The sequence below is a fragment of the Taudactylus pleione genome, unplaced genomic scaffold (assembly GCF_031769625.1).
Source record: "Taudactylus pleione unplaced genomic scaffold, aTauple2 ptg000609l, whole genome shotgun sequence".
Taxonomy (NCBI): Eukaryota; Metazoa; Chordata; class Amphibia; order Anura; family Myobatrachidae; genus Taudactylus; species Taudactylus pleione.
The window spans coordinates 3585279-3603371 of record NW_028285011.1 but is presented as its reverse complement, the minus strand read 5'-3'; the positions used below and the strand labels follow the sequence as shown (position 1 = coordinate 3603371).

The 18093-nt window shown below is 41.7% G+C and overlaps 1 protein-coding gene across 1 annotated transcript in view; it reads right to left on the bottom strand.

Annotated features, from left to right (window-relative positions):
* The window catches only part of ATP10A (ATPase phospholipid transporting 10A (putative)), a 196016-nt gene that overhangs the window by 25656 nt on the left and 152267 nt on the right, over positions 1-18093 (bottom strand). Inside the window, exon 12 of the mRNA XM_088454092.1 lies at positions 7848-7974. Coding sequence (XP_088310218.1) covers positions 7848-7974 — 127 coding nt within the window. The remainder of the gene's footprint in view (positions 1-7847; positions 7975-18093) is intronic.

Here is an 18093-nt window from a genome sequence, read left to right as displayed (position 1 = left end):
GTATAGAACCATTGTGAAACATACAGATGTGTCCTCATACAACTAGCCTCAAATACACCATGCAAGAAGCCTGACTTGAATAATCAACCAGGCCCCGTGGGTTTCTGCTAGTGGCGAACACCTTTTTTGCCCAAACATGTGTCTTAGTCGCAATGTGAAATGACTAAGATGCACGATGAGACTGCACCGATTCATTTGATTAGCGACACTTGTATGTCTGTGTGCGACTGAATCTGTATATAAAGCACAATGGAACTTGGCATGGTAAAAAACAGTGGCCGCTGTTTCGATTTAGGCTCTGTTACATACAGATATACAAGTGTTGCATAGCAAACTAATCAGTGAAGTCTTGTTGTGCATCTTTGTCGAAACGATCAAGACGCATTTTGTTGATATGTAGTTAAATGGTAAATCACTATGTGCTGTCTCATAACTATGTGTTATTGTGCATGACTATCTGAATAATATCACACGTCTGAGAAATTATTATTCACCAAACTTAAAGTTCAGTTGATTAGACTCCAGGTACAAAACTTGTTTACATGCCGCTATAAAAAATCTGCATGTGCAGTAGTTTGTGTCACTGTGCTATTGGAGCGCCATAGTGTTTAGCCCAAGAAGAGATTGATACCTTATCGCATTGACTGCTATTTGTCTTCTATTACATGTATCCTGTTATATTCAATAAAACCTACTCCGGTTTGGAATCATTATGTGGACTAACCTCCTTACTCACAGTCACTACGCACCTACCCACTTGTAGACATCTACCAATATATTTGTGGACAAAAAAGCACTTGACCTGGTGCGCCAAGGGGGACTGTTTGGCGCAACTGCAGCAGTATGAGGACACATCTGTATGCCAAATGTACATGTACATAGAGTTAATTTACATAATCACTTTAAAATGTTATCATTTCTATGGAAAGCGCACTTTACCTGACAATTATCAAAAACAACTTTGCTGACCGTCTTTCATAGCAGTTACCGATTGCACTGGGGCAACTGACTAGCTACTACTGTTTGATTCTCTCTTTTTAAACTGCTACCCTCTGCTTACCATTAATTGAGACAGGTATTATTGATCATATGTCTATACAGAAGGAGGGAGATGGTAAGAACAGCAAATCACTGAAACTATTGTCTTGTAGTTCTGAAAAATCTAACATGAATAATACAGTTTGGATAAATCCCTAATTATAATGTATAATTACTAACACATTGAGAAATAACTTGATGGAAAATGTGTAATTGGATCAGAAAACACTTTTGCAGTTTTTCATTTGTTTAAAATTGTTGGCAAGATTTATAAATATTTAGTTGCACCACTTTTGTTTAGCTTAATGGTGCGTACACACTGGGCGATTAAAGTGGACGACTGAACGATAACGATATCGTTATCGTTCAGTCGTCCACTTTATCGTCCATTTTTAACACAAAAAAGATGAACGATGACGACGACGCGCGTTCCCGCGGGTCGTTCGTCATCCTCGTTCATCGGGCTGACATGCAGGCCAACCTGACGACCTCGTCAGGTTGCTGCATGTCAGGGAATGGGGGAGAGAGCCCGGCGCTGAACGATATCGCTAATGATATCGTTCAGCGGCTGTGCTCAATGTCATGAACGACATTGAGCACAGCCTGCCGGGGACACACTAGACGATATCGCTCAGGGAGCATATCGTCTAGTGTGTATGCACCTTATGACTGACAACTGTTGATTCTTCCTTATAAAATTACGGTTTTAAACCACACTGCAGAAATAGTCAAATTTATTTCACAAAATTGCCCGTCATTTTCACAAACACCATCAGAATAATCTAAAAGATCTACGAATTGGGGATTCGTGGAGGTGATATAATGCAGGAAGTAATGAGACGAGAAAGCACATGGACTTTCAAGCTGGCCGCTCTCACTCCTAGGGGAATGAACGAGTATACCAACTACAGTGTCTTCTTATAATCAATCAATCCAATGCAAACAAATCTATTCCTTATATACTCTATTATTTTAAGTCATTTCACTGGTTCCATTTTAGAACAACCTCTTGTCAGTCATTTATTTAATGCTTGGGTTTTAATATAATTGGTACAATATTTAAATTTATCCATTTTTTCCTTCTTGTCATCAGCTCATTTTTATATTTTATTATATGGGAGTTAGTACTATATACAATCATTATGGGTTTCCTACAAAACCTTTTGATCTGTATCATTATTACGACGATGTCATCTTTGGGTGAGAATATTAGGGTCAGGTGTGGGTAAAAGTAAACAGAACACTAGCCACCTTTACCAATACATTATATTAGATCTATAAAGGTATATATATTTATGATGACATTTTAATCTCTCACAATATAAATTTTTATCAAACAGTCACAAATTTATATTCTCTAACATATTCACTTATTATTAAGATACTTAATATATGTCATCACATATTACTACTAGGGATGTGCAGGCTCGGATAGGTTCGAGTTTGCACGTGGAGTTCGGATTTTTCCCTCCAAAAAAACGGAACTCAGAACGAGGCAAAACGTCATCTTACATGGACGAACATCATCATTCCTGGTCTTTTGTCCAGGAATGATGATGTTCGTCCATGTAAGATGACGTTTTGCCTCGTTCTGAGTTCCGTTTTTTTGGAGGGAAAAATCCGAACTCCACGTGCAAACTCGAACCTATCCGAGCCTGCACATCCCTAATTACTACACACATGGTACTAATGAATCCACACTTTTTTCACCAACTGATCATACACATATTTTTATTATTTTGTTATATATATATTTTTTTATTTTTATTTTCTATATTTTTGTATCTTTATATCTATCTATCTTTTATCGCACATTAATATACACGTGGTACTAACAAATTCACCTTTGTATTCACTAACTGATTATACACACTATTTATCCCAGATATAATTTTGAGTAACTTTATATTAAATGACACCATCACACAAGAGATTAAACTTAACAGTTACTGATATTTTTATTAATAACATATCACTATTTTATCACACATTTTTTAACCTTCACAATACACAAGGTGCTGTATAGTATTATACATATGACTAATATTTACCTATTTTATTACAATTTTTACTCTTATTCATATGGAGTATCATGTTCACAAAAATATATATTTTTTAACACCTAATAACATAACAATACTAGCACATATTCTCATGTTTAACACATCGTCATGTTTCAATAATTTTTATCACAGTCATAAGAAAAAAACTTACATAGATCTTAGAAACATAATTTATAGGGGCTATGATTAACCAAAAATTATTAAATCAATTTACATCGATATTCAATCTCAAAATTACCATACAAATAGATTAATTAAATCTTTGAATTTTGTGTTTACATATAATTTCTGTAATCACCGCACTTTCTCAACACATATTTAAGTGACCATTTAATGTGTTATTGACAGCTGGTATTTCTTTTCTAACCTAATCGTTTCAATCATACAGTACGATCAACTAATACACACTAGTGCCCCTTAAAACTACATTGACCATAAAACATTGCGATGCCTGATCTCCATGGAGAATGTCTAAACACAGAGGTCTCGTGGGGGCCATTTGTTAATGTCATCTAGAGAGGCGGGACCTGCCTCCTAGGAACCCCTATCCGTCCACCTGGCAACTTAGGTCAACTAGTGACGCGCACATAGACATACGCTTAAAACCGGGATATGGACAGTACGCGGCAATGGTGAGGTGATCAAGCCTTTACAGGGTGAAATGTGCGTCCTCTGTATATCTGCACTTCGCTGTGGGAGAGCCAGTCAATGCACAGACCGAGCTCCACACTGTTGCTGGTATCGTATTAGCTGACGGACATTTATGTCTGTTCAGCGATCTCAGCATACAAACTATTTCTTGTCTTGGGTACACCTGTCTTTCAGACTTAAGTCTCACCTAACACATTTGAGACAATGTGCTTGAAATAAGGATATATATAACTATTTACATGCAATATCTGACACTGCTCTCTGCTCTTGATGAACTCTCAATATGCAGGTACTTCATTTCTGAGAGACTATGGTTTAGCACGTGTTTGATTATATGTGTTCAAACATATGTTTAAAGACAAAAAGCTTGTTAAAAGGTCTCACATATATGCAACATCTGATGTCTTTTTCCGCTATTGTTTGCAATGGTAGATATACTTTAAGAGACCAATACAGCGGATTAAAATACAACACACAGAAAGAGAGCAGACCAGGATATTATCCTAGACAGTTTGTTTGGACTGAGGCCCTGATTTAGAGCCGGACGCTCTGACAGAGCGCTCGCTCTGAATCAGGGCCGTCCCTCTTAATTTTTAGAGCGGCCTCCAGGCCGCTCTCATAGCTGTGGGTGACCACCCACAGCTATAGCGAGCGGCCAGGAAGATGGTCGCGATGGTCAAGACCATCGGGCTTGCGATGAGACCCTTGTGGTAGGGTCTCGTTGCCACAAGCCCTGGAGTGCTTACGGCTCAAACAGAGCTGAGAGCACTCCCACTGACATCACTTGTGATGTTAGTGGGGCCGGCCCCAGGTGGTAGGCGTTCCCATGGGAACGCCTCCATCTGGGCAGCCACGTCCCCAGCACGCCCACCAAAGGGGGCTTGCTGTCCTCACCATCGACAGCACGCCCCCTTTGTAGCGAGACCCGGAGCGTCGGCTTGCCTGTCGCTATTCGGGTCTCGCACATGCGCACGACAGAGCCGCCTCAGTTGTGCGCATGCGCACTGGGCCAACATCGACCCACTTGCGAGCGGGTCTGAATCAGGCCCTGAGTGTATTACTAGATACCCAGGCACTGTGATTATACCAGGATGGTATTCAAGACTGTTGTTTTGGACTGAGTATCACAGGGGATACCTAGGAATTTTGACTATACTAGCGGTTACACTATCCTTAAGGTAACAAGTAATAACATGGTGAATTGACAATAAAACTTGCACTACCAGAATAAGTTCGCTTGAAACATTTATTAAATGTGATAATACTGTCTGATTGTGTCGACAGTAAAAAAGCGTATATAATTATTTATGTCCTATGATTAAAGTATGATGTAAGTGTATGTTTCAACAGTTAAAAAACGTATATTATTGTTTATGTCCAATGATTAAAGTATGCCTATGCATTACTTTTTTTGACTTATGACTCATTAATATAATGGACTCTTTCTTAAAGAGATAGTCCTACATTTATATGATTCGGTGAGACCATGTGCTAGGGCATTTCTCACCTATATGAGGGACCAAACCTACAGTCATACTTCACTGATTCGGCCCAATCTCATCTGATCTTGGAAGCGATACAGTAGGAGGCCTGGTCAATACTTGGATGGGAGACCACCTAGGAATACCAGGTGCTGTAAGTATTTACACTGGTTGAGGAACGGTATAGGATGGCACATGGGACAGTGAACATATAACCAATCAGCAGAACTTATTATCTGTGTACTTTGATGTATGCACAGTGGATGGTTGATATTCATTAAAAAAAATGTTCAGTGAAATGCAGAATTCACTTAAATACTTTCTCCATTTGAGTAAGTGTATGTGTTAATTGTTAAAACACCAGCACATTGTTTTAAAATGTTAAAACTTGTCTATTTTTCTTGTTTCAAGCAAAATAATTCATATATACACCTCTTAAATTTTAGAAAGATATAATAAAAGTTATATTTTAATTTACTTCATATCCAAATTTTCATTCAAGTGTGCCCCAGCAAAGAGCCTGTCTTTTTCTTCTGTTTCGTTTGATGTTCCATTCATCAATAGTCCGATATATTGATGACTGATATGTTGCAAAAAAAAAAAAAAAAAAAAACCTATATTAATGCTATTTGTTAAAAAAAAAATTGTTTTGGATAAGTTATAAAATCAAATGTTTTTGACCAACCTCTGACCTCAAAACCTTGACAATGTCTGAGCGGTTTTTGGAAAAAATATTTACCAGTTAAGTGGGTAAAAGAAACCCCCCCCCCCAAAAAAAAACTGATTTTGAAAGCATTAAAATAACACACTAACATACTGTTTTACAGTAATATTCAATAGATCCGATCCGTTCCAAAGGACAAAATTGCCTGGAAGAGGGGCAATATTTCTACATGAACAATTGCCTGTTCTAAAAATAGCTGAGAAGACCAGTTAAAACAATTTAACCCCTCACCACCTTCTTACAACTGATAGACCTGGCCAAATCTATCTTTAACAAGAACATTTAATAATTCACATCACTCCTTGCCATAGTGGAGTTAATACTCTAAATTTCCTACCACATGACACACACAGGCTCATTTTAGTCAGAAGCCAGTTACTATTATGTTTTAGGAGTATGGGTGGAAACCAGAGTACTAGGAGAAAACACAGAAAAAGAAACACTGGGAGAACATACAAACTACAGACATATTGTGCCCTGGTCAGAATACAACCAGACAGTGTGTGGAAGCAACGCTAATGCTGTGCTGCCTATAAAGTTTATAATATCCTGGGTTAGGACTCAAACTGCAGCAGTTTCATTAACCAGAAACAGTCACCTGAAGCTTAAATAAAACTGCAGCTCAGCAAATATGATCACAATATATATTTTTAGATATTCATTTCTCAAAACCTTAAGAAATCAATAGTATTTTCAGCTCTAAATTCCCAAAATGAAAAAGCTCTAGATGTAACAAATGTATAAGCACTTTTATATGCATATGAGAAACATGCCATGTGTGCAAATTCAAATATGTGACTAGCTCAGCAGAAATTAAATAGATTTAATATAAAAATTACTAATACATTTTGGTCTCTCCATTTAATTTTCACCTAGAAGATTTTAATTTTAAAATTGGCATGTAACGTTGTTATTGTAATCTAGACGTGGCTACCAAAATGGCCCTGAAGAGGTTACAAGCAGCCTCCAGGACCGAGAATAATTTATCTTTGCAGAGTATGGTTTGTCCCTCTACTGATGATGCAATTGGTCAGCCATTGTAGCTAGCAATCCATGTTTAGGTGGTGGTATTTATTCACCTCCTTCAAAATTTGTTGTTTGTGCTGTGTGATTTCTTATTCATTGTGTTATTTTGTATTAGTGTGGAGAACAATGCACACAGGCCTAAGCAGTGTGATCCAATATTTTCTGCAAAAGGCCTCAAACGCCCCTTAAATCTAACATACAGTACTACAGTTGAAAGTGTTAGATTATTCCTTATTCCCTGAAGTGGCCACTGTTTCAGCACTAGTGGCGAAGTCCAGTTGTGTTCTTATGGAGAGCTATACAGTCAGGCCTCACATACTACACTAAACCACAGACACAGAGGAGTACAGTCAGACAAAGTAACTCCAGGTCACTTAGTAAATTTATTTACCCACAATGCCGCACTAGAATAGTTAAATATTTTTAATCATGTCTTATCACAAAGAAATAAAACAGTTGTTGAAATGCCACTGCTTTGGGCCAAACAGAATTGTTTATTCTTCCTTTGATCACAAATACCCACCAGTGATTGTGATTAAAGTTTCTTCCATTCAAATGAAGAGGGAACAGTACTATTAATTCCCTAGATTCCCTTGCACTGGATATACTGTAGCAAAACACAAAATAATTATATCTTGCAGCCTGGGTTAATAGTTACATAGCTCAAGGAAAAGATTCCAAGAATTCTCACTCGTAAATGGGAGTAATTAACAAAAAGGTGCTGGAGAGAGTACCAATTTAAATAACGCTCTTGTTTCAAAGGTCTCTTAAATATTATGAGCCAACAGTATAAATGTGTATCTTATAAAATTAAGAGAACAGCTTTCACCTATACGTCTGTGAAAGGAGGATTAATAAACTCACCCAGCAAATGTAGATTGGTCTCCAGACGAACTGCAGATTGGAACAGTAGCTCTTCGCGATTTTCTAATGAGGATTCTGCTTGTAAATGAAATTTCAACCAACACGCATACTCCTCCTTACTGAGAACCTAGAAGAAAAAGTAATTTAAAATGTGTATTATTTATGGGGTATAATCTCCAAAGTAAACTCTACTTGCATAATATATTGTCTCTGTTTAGACATTGCAAATAAGCATGGCATGAAGATAGATTAACAGTATGTTTAGTGCTGCTGCCCGCAAAAACATCTTTTTATGCAATCAGCAAGATGCATCAGTTTTTTTGATGGAGGGATGATTTTAAATAGGCCACAGTCAAGTAATCACAATTTCTAGATTGATAGAAAATCCAGATAAATATATAAATCACACCTGTGAACATTTAATTTGCACTATATTAGAAGATATGAAGTGACATGCAAGTAACTATTGCAGGAAATTAAACAATTGGGAGAGGGGGGTGTCTATTTTAAAAGTCTTCCAAATTGTAAGCAGCAAGTCTCAGCCCAGTGGCGCAATGGTTAGCTTGCTGACTCAGAGTTTTGTTCCCATAAAGGCCCTATCTAATCCCATAAAGGCCCTTTCTATTTCAGGATTGCGTGTTCTTCACATGTGCGAATTTACTCTGGTTTTCTTCCACAAACCAAAACCATACTGTAGTGTAGTTGGCTTAGGACAAAATATAGAGTTATGGTAGACTTACCTAGATAACTCCTTTTCTTCAAGGTCCATAGAGTTCACAGGGATACCATGGGGATATTATGGTTGGAAGACGAGGCACCAAACAATTAAAGCTTTGGGTCCCAGAATGCTCCGGGTCTTCCTCCATATATACCCCGCCCCTAGCCATAGGACTTCAGTTTAGTTAACAAGCCTCAAGGCAGGAGAAGGAAAGAGAAGAAAGAAGAACAATCATACACCAGAAACACACTTGCAGAAGATGAGGGAACTGGTAACCGAAAAAAAAAAAATCACTCAATGAAGCCAGGCGTGTCAGGGTGGGCGCCCTGTGGACCCTATGGACCTCAAAGAAAAGGAGTTATCTAGGCAAGTCTACCGTAACTCTATATTTTTTAAACAGGGTCCATAGGGATCCACAGGGATACCATGGAGATGTCCTAAAGCAATACCCTTATGGTGGGGGACACTCCTGAGCAGAAAGGTGAACTTGTCGCCCAAAGGAAGCATCCTGGGAGGCAAAAGTACCAAAGGCATCAAACTTATGAAAAGTGTGGTCAGAAGACCACATGGCAGTCTTGCACAATTGTTCAGCAGAGGCACCACGACTGAATACCCACGATGGCCCTAAAGACTGAGTAGAATATGCAGTCACCGTGCTTGGTACATCAAGATCAGCCTGCCTCAGAGAGTCATGCGTAGCCATCTAGCCAGAGTCCGTTTATTAGTTGGCCTCGTTTGTGAAAACCATAGAATACAAAAAGAATGTGATTTTCTAACACAGTTTGTATGCTCCACATAAATATGGAGAGCACGAACTACATCCAGGGAGGCTTCACCTACAGAAAAGTCTGGAGCCTGAAAAGCTTGAACAACAATTTCTTAATGTATATGAAACGGGATACTACCTTAGGAAGGTAACTCACTTGTACGAAGAACAGCTTTATCCTGGTGAAAAAAAAAAAATGGGGAGCGACAAGAGAGCAGTGCCAAATCCGAGACTCTGCGAGCAAAAGAGATAGCAAGAAGAAAAATGGTCTTTGCGGTCAACCACTTCAAATCTACAGAGTCTAAAAGTTCAAATGGGGGAGCTTGTAACACCTTAAGAACCAAAAGACAAATGCCACGGTGCTCTCGGTTGGAACAAAAGGAGTGTGAACTCACAGAAATCCTTGGAAAAAAAGTCTTACATCTGGTAATGAAACAATCTTCTGGAACCAGACTGACAATGCAGAAACCTGCACTCTCAAAGTGGCAAGGCAGAGGCCATTATCTAACCCTGCCAGCAGAAAAGACAGTATCCTGGAAATCCTCAACACCCTAGAATCATATTCCTTATGAGAACACCATTGATCAAAAGAATGCTAAATTCTGTAATAGATGCGGGCAGAAGCAGGAGCCCATGCTCTAAGCATCATTTGAATTACAGAACTGAAAAATCCTTTAGCTTTTAAGATGGATGATTCAAGAGCCACGCCCTCAAAGTCAGACGGGCAAGTCCAAATGTCGGCAGGGATTCTGCGTTAGTCCATATCCTTTCCTCTTTGGCAGGATCTGCTGTCTACCGACAGATTCTGTAAGTTGGTCAACCAATGATGTCTGGGCCAAGCCGGAGCCACCAGTATTACTGCTCCGCCTTCCTGCTTGAATTTTCCTGAGAACTCTTGGAAGCAGGGAAATTGGAGGAAAGAAATACACTGACTTGAAGACCCATCTTACTGCCAGTGCGTCCACAAAGGCTGCTGATGGGTCTCTGGACCTGGCCCCATACCTGGGGACCTTGTGGTTGTGGCGTGACGCCATGATAGCTGTTTCTGGCAGACCCCATTTGTTTACCAGGAGCTGAAACACTCCCAGACGGAGAGACCACTCTTCGGTGTTTATGTCCTGGTGACTTAGGAAGTCTGCTTCTTAATTTAGCACTCCTGGTATGAATATTGCCGAAATGGCCGGAAGATTATGTTCTGCCCAAATCAGAACCTTTGTCACTTCTTCCATGTCTGCATAACTTCTTGTGCCTCCCTGATGATTGAGGTAGGCCACTGTAGTCGCATTGTTGGACTGGATCTGGACCGGCCTGCCATGTAGCAGGTCCTGTGCCTTGATCAGTGCTCTGTATTGCTGCTCGCAGTTCCAGAATGTTTATTGGCAGATGACTTTCTTGATTTGTCCCCATCTTCCCCAGAACGGGCGCCCTATAAGAAGATGCTGTCCGTTCCTCCTGGAGAGAATCAATCTTTGTAGAGGCCTGGAATGTAACTGGGCATATTCCACCAGGATACCATGGACCCCAGGACCTGTATTGCTGAGTGAATGGATACCCTCTGATTTCTGAGCAATTTGCCCATCCGGAATTGTATAGCCGAAAACCTGTCAACTGGTAGAAAGATCCTTGTACCAGGGAATCCAGTAGCGCCCTCAGATGTACCATCTTGATGGAGAAAAGTGAAGACCTTTTCCAATCGATTATCCAGCCCTGCTCCTGTAGACAGGAAGTGTTCAGCTGGAGATGATGTTGTAAAACCTCTGTAGACTGTTAATATCAGGAGGTTGTACAAGTATGGCAGTATCCTGACTACTTCTGAAATGAGCAGTTATGACCGCCATTATCTTGGTAAACACCCGAGGGGCTGTGGACATCCCAAAAGGCAATGGTAATGTTGTTGACGAATAGCAAAACTCAGAAATCCTTGGTAGATAGTGCAATAGGTACATGCAGATATTCATCCAGTATGTCCAGGGAACCATGAAATCCCCAGGTTCCATTGCCACCATAATTGACTGTAGGGTCTCCATACGTAACTAGGGTACAAGAATGAACCTGTTGAGAGATTTCAGAATAGAGAGATACCCATTTAACTTCTGAATCAAGAACAAATCCGAGTCATAACTCCTTCCTTATTAGCTAAAAGAACCGTGAGTTGTACAACAACCTTCTGGGGAGTAACCCCTTAGGAAGGTGGCACTCAAGAATCCCCAGTAGGGAGGGGGATTTCCCACCTAATGCACTCTCCCTGTGGAAAAGCGTAAAAAGACACTAGTCTTTTTGGAATCTGGAACAGTCTACCTGGAGTGTTCCATGCTTCCCCCATAAACTCAGTGAGCTGTTCAGATTGAGGGAATCCAGCCTAAATCACCATTGGGTGCTGAACACCAGGCTTATCAGCCGGTACTTCATCTTCTAGAATGAAAATTGAATAACCCTGCTAGAAAGAGGAACATCCACTGATGAATGATGCTCCTCCTCTCCACAATAGGCCCAGAGGGAGAAACTGTGTATCCTCTGCTTCCTCAAATGATATATCAGAATCTGAAAACAGGGTGGACTGAAAGAATGGTGCAATCCATCTGTATGCTTAGACGGCTGATGCCTTATTTGCTTGTAACATCTGCATATAGGTAGATGCTAAAAAAGAGATTCTAAACTGAGTGGACATAGCCCTCCATCCAGAAAGGATGTATGGGAAGAGAAAACATAGGCAGTGTGGGAGCTGATACGCAGTCCACTAACTGCGTCATAACCTGAGACCAGGCGGACATTTAACAGGTGCCGGCAAGGTGGACTGTTGTGGTGTAAATCAATCAAACCACAGTTCAACCTGTATGAAATCTTGAGAGGCCAACTGCACAGGATTACATGAAACCAGCACAGGTACAGTGTCTCATTTACCTTTGTCCTGGGATATGGGATATACTTGCAAGTAACCTACAACCAGTGTAGGATTAAAACTGCACTGTTACCCTTTTCACAGATAAAAATAAATGTGAAGTACTCTCTAATGCCTATACACCAGGTAGCTGGGGGTTAGGAAAAACAAAAAGCTTTTTTTTTTCTTTTTCCCAGCAGAGTGAAATATATTAGCAAAAAGGCATTAAAATCAACTACTTAAACCCATAAGTTTGGTAAGATCTACATGCATATAAATATCACATAAATAGGATACAAGTGCAATGCATACAAATATACTTACAAGTCAGCACTGAATCAATTTATACAAACAAAAGTTGTTAGGATTCCAGTGCTATCTATATACCTTGTTCCTAGGAGAAAGGTATACTAAGAGAGCCCAGATCTCCCCTCAGCATACATTTCCATGATCAACTGCAGCTGAGCGTCTCCAACTAATTAGGAGAGGGGGATGGTATCTCAGTCTTCACAAGTAAATGTGAAGTACAATTTAGCCCCTACCATCATGGCAGTTGAGGGTCAAATGGAGCAATAGCAGTGATAAATAAAATCTGCTTCCATTTACGCTTAGCATATAAAAAGGGAACAATGCAATGTGACTACAAGATGGCTACAACGGGTAACCCGGATTGGTAAGGTGGCACTTTATAACAGACAACACGCAAACTCTCCTTTATGTCCTGTGAGGACACGCAAGCCTTACATGGATTTACATGAAACCAGAACAGGTGGCTCCCCCTCGGCTTTATCTTTTGACAAAAAAAAGCAACAATTGCAAAGTTATGCGACAGCCTTCACAAAATCTCAACGTATTTGAAGTACTTTAGAAAGAAATAACAATTGACAGATACAAATAAAAACAGTATCAGTCAGCAGCTAGAAAAGAGTCACATACAATGCACATGTAATATAATTACAATTGGCTCTGAGGGCCTGATTTAGACCCGCTCAATGGTCCCTGACTGCACCATCTTCAGCGTGCGTGAGACCCGTACTGCGACGGTTCCTCCGTCGCAACCGGTCTCGCTACAAGACGGGGCAGCTGTCGATGTTGATGGACTTCCTGCTCTATTAGAGGAAGTCCACTCGGGCTTAAGAGAGCTGAGAACCTATCACAGGGTCTCCTCGCAAGCGGAGGCCGCTCGCAAAAGCTGTGGGTGGTCATCCACAGCTTAGCGAGCGGCCTGGAGGCCGAAAAAAAAAAAATCCCCACCCTGATTCAGAGCGAGTGCTCGCAAACAGCGAGCGGCTCTGAATCAGGCCCTGAATGCACTCCAGCAACGCAAAGGAATGGTAGGACACAGAGCACCGTAAACCTTAACCAAGGGAGAAGTATACAGGGAGACTGATCCAGACCCTTGTGAGACCACAGCTACCGGGTGCACTGCGTATGGGTCAGGGGAGGAGATGCCGGCGGAGTGCCTACCTCCCCTAAGCTGCATAAACCAGCCGGGTATGCTGGCCTCGTTGCAGCAGATTGAGTCTGCTGCTGATCCCCGGCGTCAGACAATAGGGCCCCGGCTGGTGTAGTAAGGACACGGACAATCCCTGGTACTTACAGCAGCGGCAGCTTCTGGTGCGTCTCTGAAATCAAGCAAGGACTGCCGCGCGCGATTACCCGTAAGCAAGGAATTGCCTTATCCGACATCCGGTGCAGTCCAGGTTGTAGCCTCGCTGCTAGCTAAGCTCAGTCACGACCCGCCGAAATCACCAGCACAATTACCGATGCTGCGGCCCGGCGGAGGTGGATAGAGCCGCAGTACATGCGTCTTAATACAGACGCTTGGTACTGCCAACTTTAAAAATAAAAGCTTAGGACTGCTCTAAGCAGTCTTCCTGTTACAGGTGGATCTGGATCCTGCCGAACGGAACAAAACAAAACTGAAGTCCTATGGCTAGGGGCGGGGTATATATGGAAGAGGGCTCGGGGCATTCTGGGAACCAAGCTAACTGTTTGGTGCCTGGTCTTCCAACCATAATATTCCCATGGTATCCCTATGGACCCCAAAGAAATAAAAAAAACTAACCCTAGTGTGAGTGGCATGTACTAGGTAATATAGATTAAAAGCCATACTAAGGGCATGGATTGAATTGAATGACCAATAATTCCCTGTAAAAGCTTTACAAAAAAAAAAAAAAAAAAAATTATATATATATATATATATATATATATATATATATATATATATGTTAATAAAATGATAGATGTAAGTGAGCATGTGCTTATTGTAAATTTAAGGAATTCTGCAAAGGATACCTTTTACTCAAGTAGCAGCCCACTCTGCTTCAATGAGGGCAAGCATGCATAAATCCACTGCCAACTATTCCACTGTTACCCAAACCCCTTCATTTGTGCTCCCCAAAAACTAATATGTGCTGTGCTCCTGCTCCAGGAAAAACACAGGAGCCTGGTTTCTCTATATACCATTTCGCTAATGCTGTTGACTTGTGAAACCTGCACTTAAAACGGAATGGGTATGTAATACCGGCTGTTCGGATGCCTCCTGTCACAATACTGACAGCGGCATCTCGATGGTTGGTATCCCGACAGGGGCCGGGTAAGTATACTTACCCTCCCCCTAACCCTCCCTTTTTGTAGCCTAACCCTACCCATGCACAAACCCTTCCCCTTTAGTTCCTAAATCTAAGTCTCCCCCCTTCGTACCTAACCGTCCCCCTTTAGTGTCTAAACCTAACTACCTCCCCAGTGGTGCCTGACCCTGACCCTCCCCCCCCTAGGGGTGCTTAACCCTAACCCCCCCAAACCTAGAGCTATAAAGCTAACCCCGCTAACTGACCTAAACCTAACCACACCCCCACCCAGCTAACACTAAGGGTGCCCGGCTTACCTTCATTTGGGCACAGGTCCTCCTGGATTCCAGCGTCGGAATTAAGATAGGTGACGGTATTTCGACGCCTATCTTAACTACATCCCCTTAAAACAGAATGCAACACTTGCACCCCTATAGAAAGTTTTAGAATGGGGCCCATACATCTAGCCGCTGTAGCAGCAATTCCCCGTTGTGGTGGACTACTCAACATCTTGATTCCCCAATCCAAAAAATGGACGGAATTGGCGAGTCAGTGATTTTTTTACACGTTAAATATCCCCAACCCGCCTACAGTTCGCTGATCGAAGACCGCCAATCCGGGAATCGCCATGCTGATGTATGGGCCCCTTTAGGTGTTGCTTACCAGGACCATTGCTATTAGCTAGAAATATTCTACTGTAGGCAGGCTACAACTTCAGAGGCCCAAGCCTCCTTGCATATTGAATTACCAGATCAAAGACAGAGTGACTCTTTGAAGTAAGCTTTAGAGTGTGTTATGGCCAACACACACTGGAGCTCATTTAGACCCGGTCGCTAGATGCGGACGCTCGCTCCCAGCGTATGCAACTTCAGCTAAAGGACGGCAAGGCAGGCAATCGCACGGCAAGGCATAAGCATGCCCACTATGTCTTGGCATGCAATCACTTTGTATATGAGGACGCCCACCAGCCTGTCTTTAGCCGCCCACTAGCGCACGTCATCTCCAGGAAGAGTATGCAACCATACATTGGTACATCGGGTTCCATTGGAACTGACCGCAGCGCTTGCGGTTGACTGTACCATAACCACTTCAGTGTATAATTCAACCAGGTGACGTGTACTATGACGCTGCCAGTTAATTATGCACGCCTCTGAAACGGCGTTAATATGCTCAGGCACGCCTGCGTTCACACCTCTACTCACCAGTTTCCAGTGGCCTGCCCCTATTACCACCCACAAACTGCTTGACCTGTCACTCATCCAGCTGGGCTGTCTCTGCTGGCCGAGCGATTGCTTTTCGATCGCTCGTACTAGTTCGTGCACTGCGATGCATACGCCGTTTGCAAAACATCGCTCGCTCCGAGCGATCGCTTGCTAGCGAACGAGTCTGAATCAGGCCCACTGGGTTGTCCTGTCTTATAAGGGATTTAGAGCCGCCCTTTGGATAAGAACAACATGTGGTCTGTCATCTTTTCGGCTTTCTGATGCCTGTCACTATTGTTAGAATATAATCCTGTTTTATTACTCTCTAATAAAGCTGCATTAACTGAATGGATTATTATCTTATTAAATGAAGTTACCCAAACATCCAACCTTAATGATCCTACCAGGTCTCTCAAACAACTGGTGCTGCTACATTAATGAAAATGAGCACTGTGCTAGTTTTTGGCATAGCATACCCTTAACTACCAAATCATAATGCATATCACCTCACCGACACAAGTTTACCAGTCCCTTACATTCTCTTAAAATCAGTTCTAGGTAGAGATTGAAGGAAGGACAGCAATAGATTGTGACAGTAGAGTATGATTTTTTTAACCTTTGTGAGATATATTCCTTTCACTAAAGAAGGGACTTTACAACTTCAAAAACATCCCTGTTATTTATTTATTGCAAGCTATTGATATAATGCATACATATTCCGCAGCACTTTACAGAGAATTTTTGGTAATTTGCTTTAGTCCCTGGCCCACATGGAATTTACAATCCATATTCCCTTTGGAGGAAATGAAAAGTACCTGGAAGATACCCATGCAAACACAAGGGGAACACAGTTAGGGTCTTGGTGGGAATTAAAGCGAAGACCTCAGTGCTGTGAGCAGTGGCGTACCTATGGGGGCGGGGGTGTCAGCTGGGGCTTGTGCCTTGAGCGCCGCGGTCTAAGTCAGTAGTTTTAGTTAGTGTAGTGCAGCACGTGGCGGTGCAGGAGCAGGGATTCAGGTAAGTATTGTGTTTTGTGTGTGTCTTTGTGATCCATGTAAGGGACACTGCATAGAGGGGACCACTACTGGGGGCACTGTATAAAGGGCACTACAGGGGGCACTGTATAAAGAGCACTGCAAAGGGGGGAACCAATACTGGGGGCACTGTATAAGGGGCACTGCATAGGGAAGCACTACTGGGGGCACTGTATACGGGGCAGTGCATAGAGAGGACCACTACTGGGGGCACTGTATAAGGGGCACCTCTACTGGGGACATTGTATAAGGGGCACTATTACTGGGGGCAGTAAAGTGCATATGGAATGGAAAGGAATGTTCCCAGAGTGACGAGAAATGGTGGTGGATCATGTTGACATGTCCCAATTTTTCAGTGGTCACGCCCACTTTTTCGACACGCGCGCATAGTTGGTGGGCGGTGTGTGTCAATTTTTGTACTTGCCCTGGGCTCCAAATACCCTGGTTACACCCCTGGCTGTAAAGCAGCGTTGCTAACCACTACACCAACCGTGCTGCTGTTGCACATAACCTCTATGAAACTGTATCATGACATACACACATAAGAATGAGCAAAGCAGAAAATAAGACAATTAGTTGATCTTTAGGACCCTTATTTAATTTTTGAGCTCCTACAATCTTCTGAGCCAATAGAGCATGCATTCCACCAATTATGGTTGGCTTATAAGATGTGGGAGATCACAAAAAATTTTTGTTTTACTTTAATTAAATATGTGACTGATATCTATACAAAATGCCACACAAGGGCAATGCAGAACACAATGTCCACAGTTCTTAATAATGGATAAGTAAGTTGCGCTGTAACTAAAGGACTAGAACACATAGGCGATTTATTACAACAATAAAATCTGTGTACGCGGTAATAACTGTGTTTGTTCCAATTTTACTTAAAAAAGCACTTTGCAACATTTGTTACTGTATCGTTAAGTACGCTCCTTCAGAGAGATTCACTCAGAAAAACAACATACGAGTTACATTTTTAACCAGAAATACATGTAAGAGAATGTATACAGCAGAAGGGGGGACATGAATCTGCAAATTATTGGATTCAAATGGCTTAATTTAGTCCAAGCAA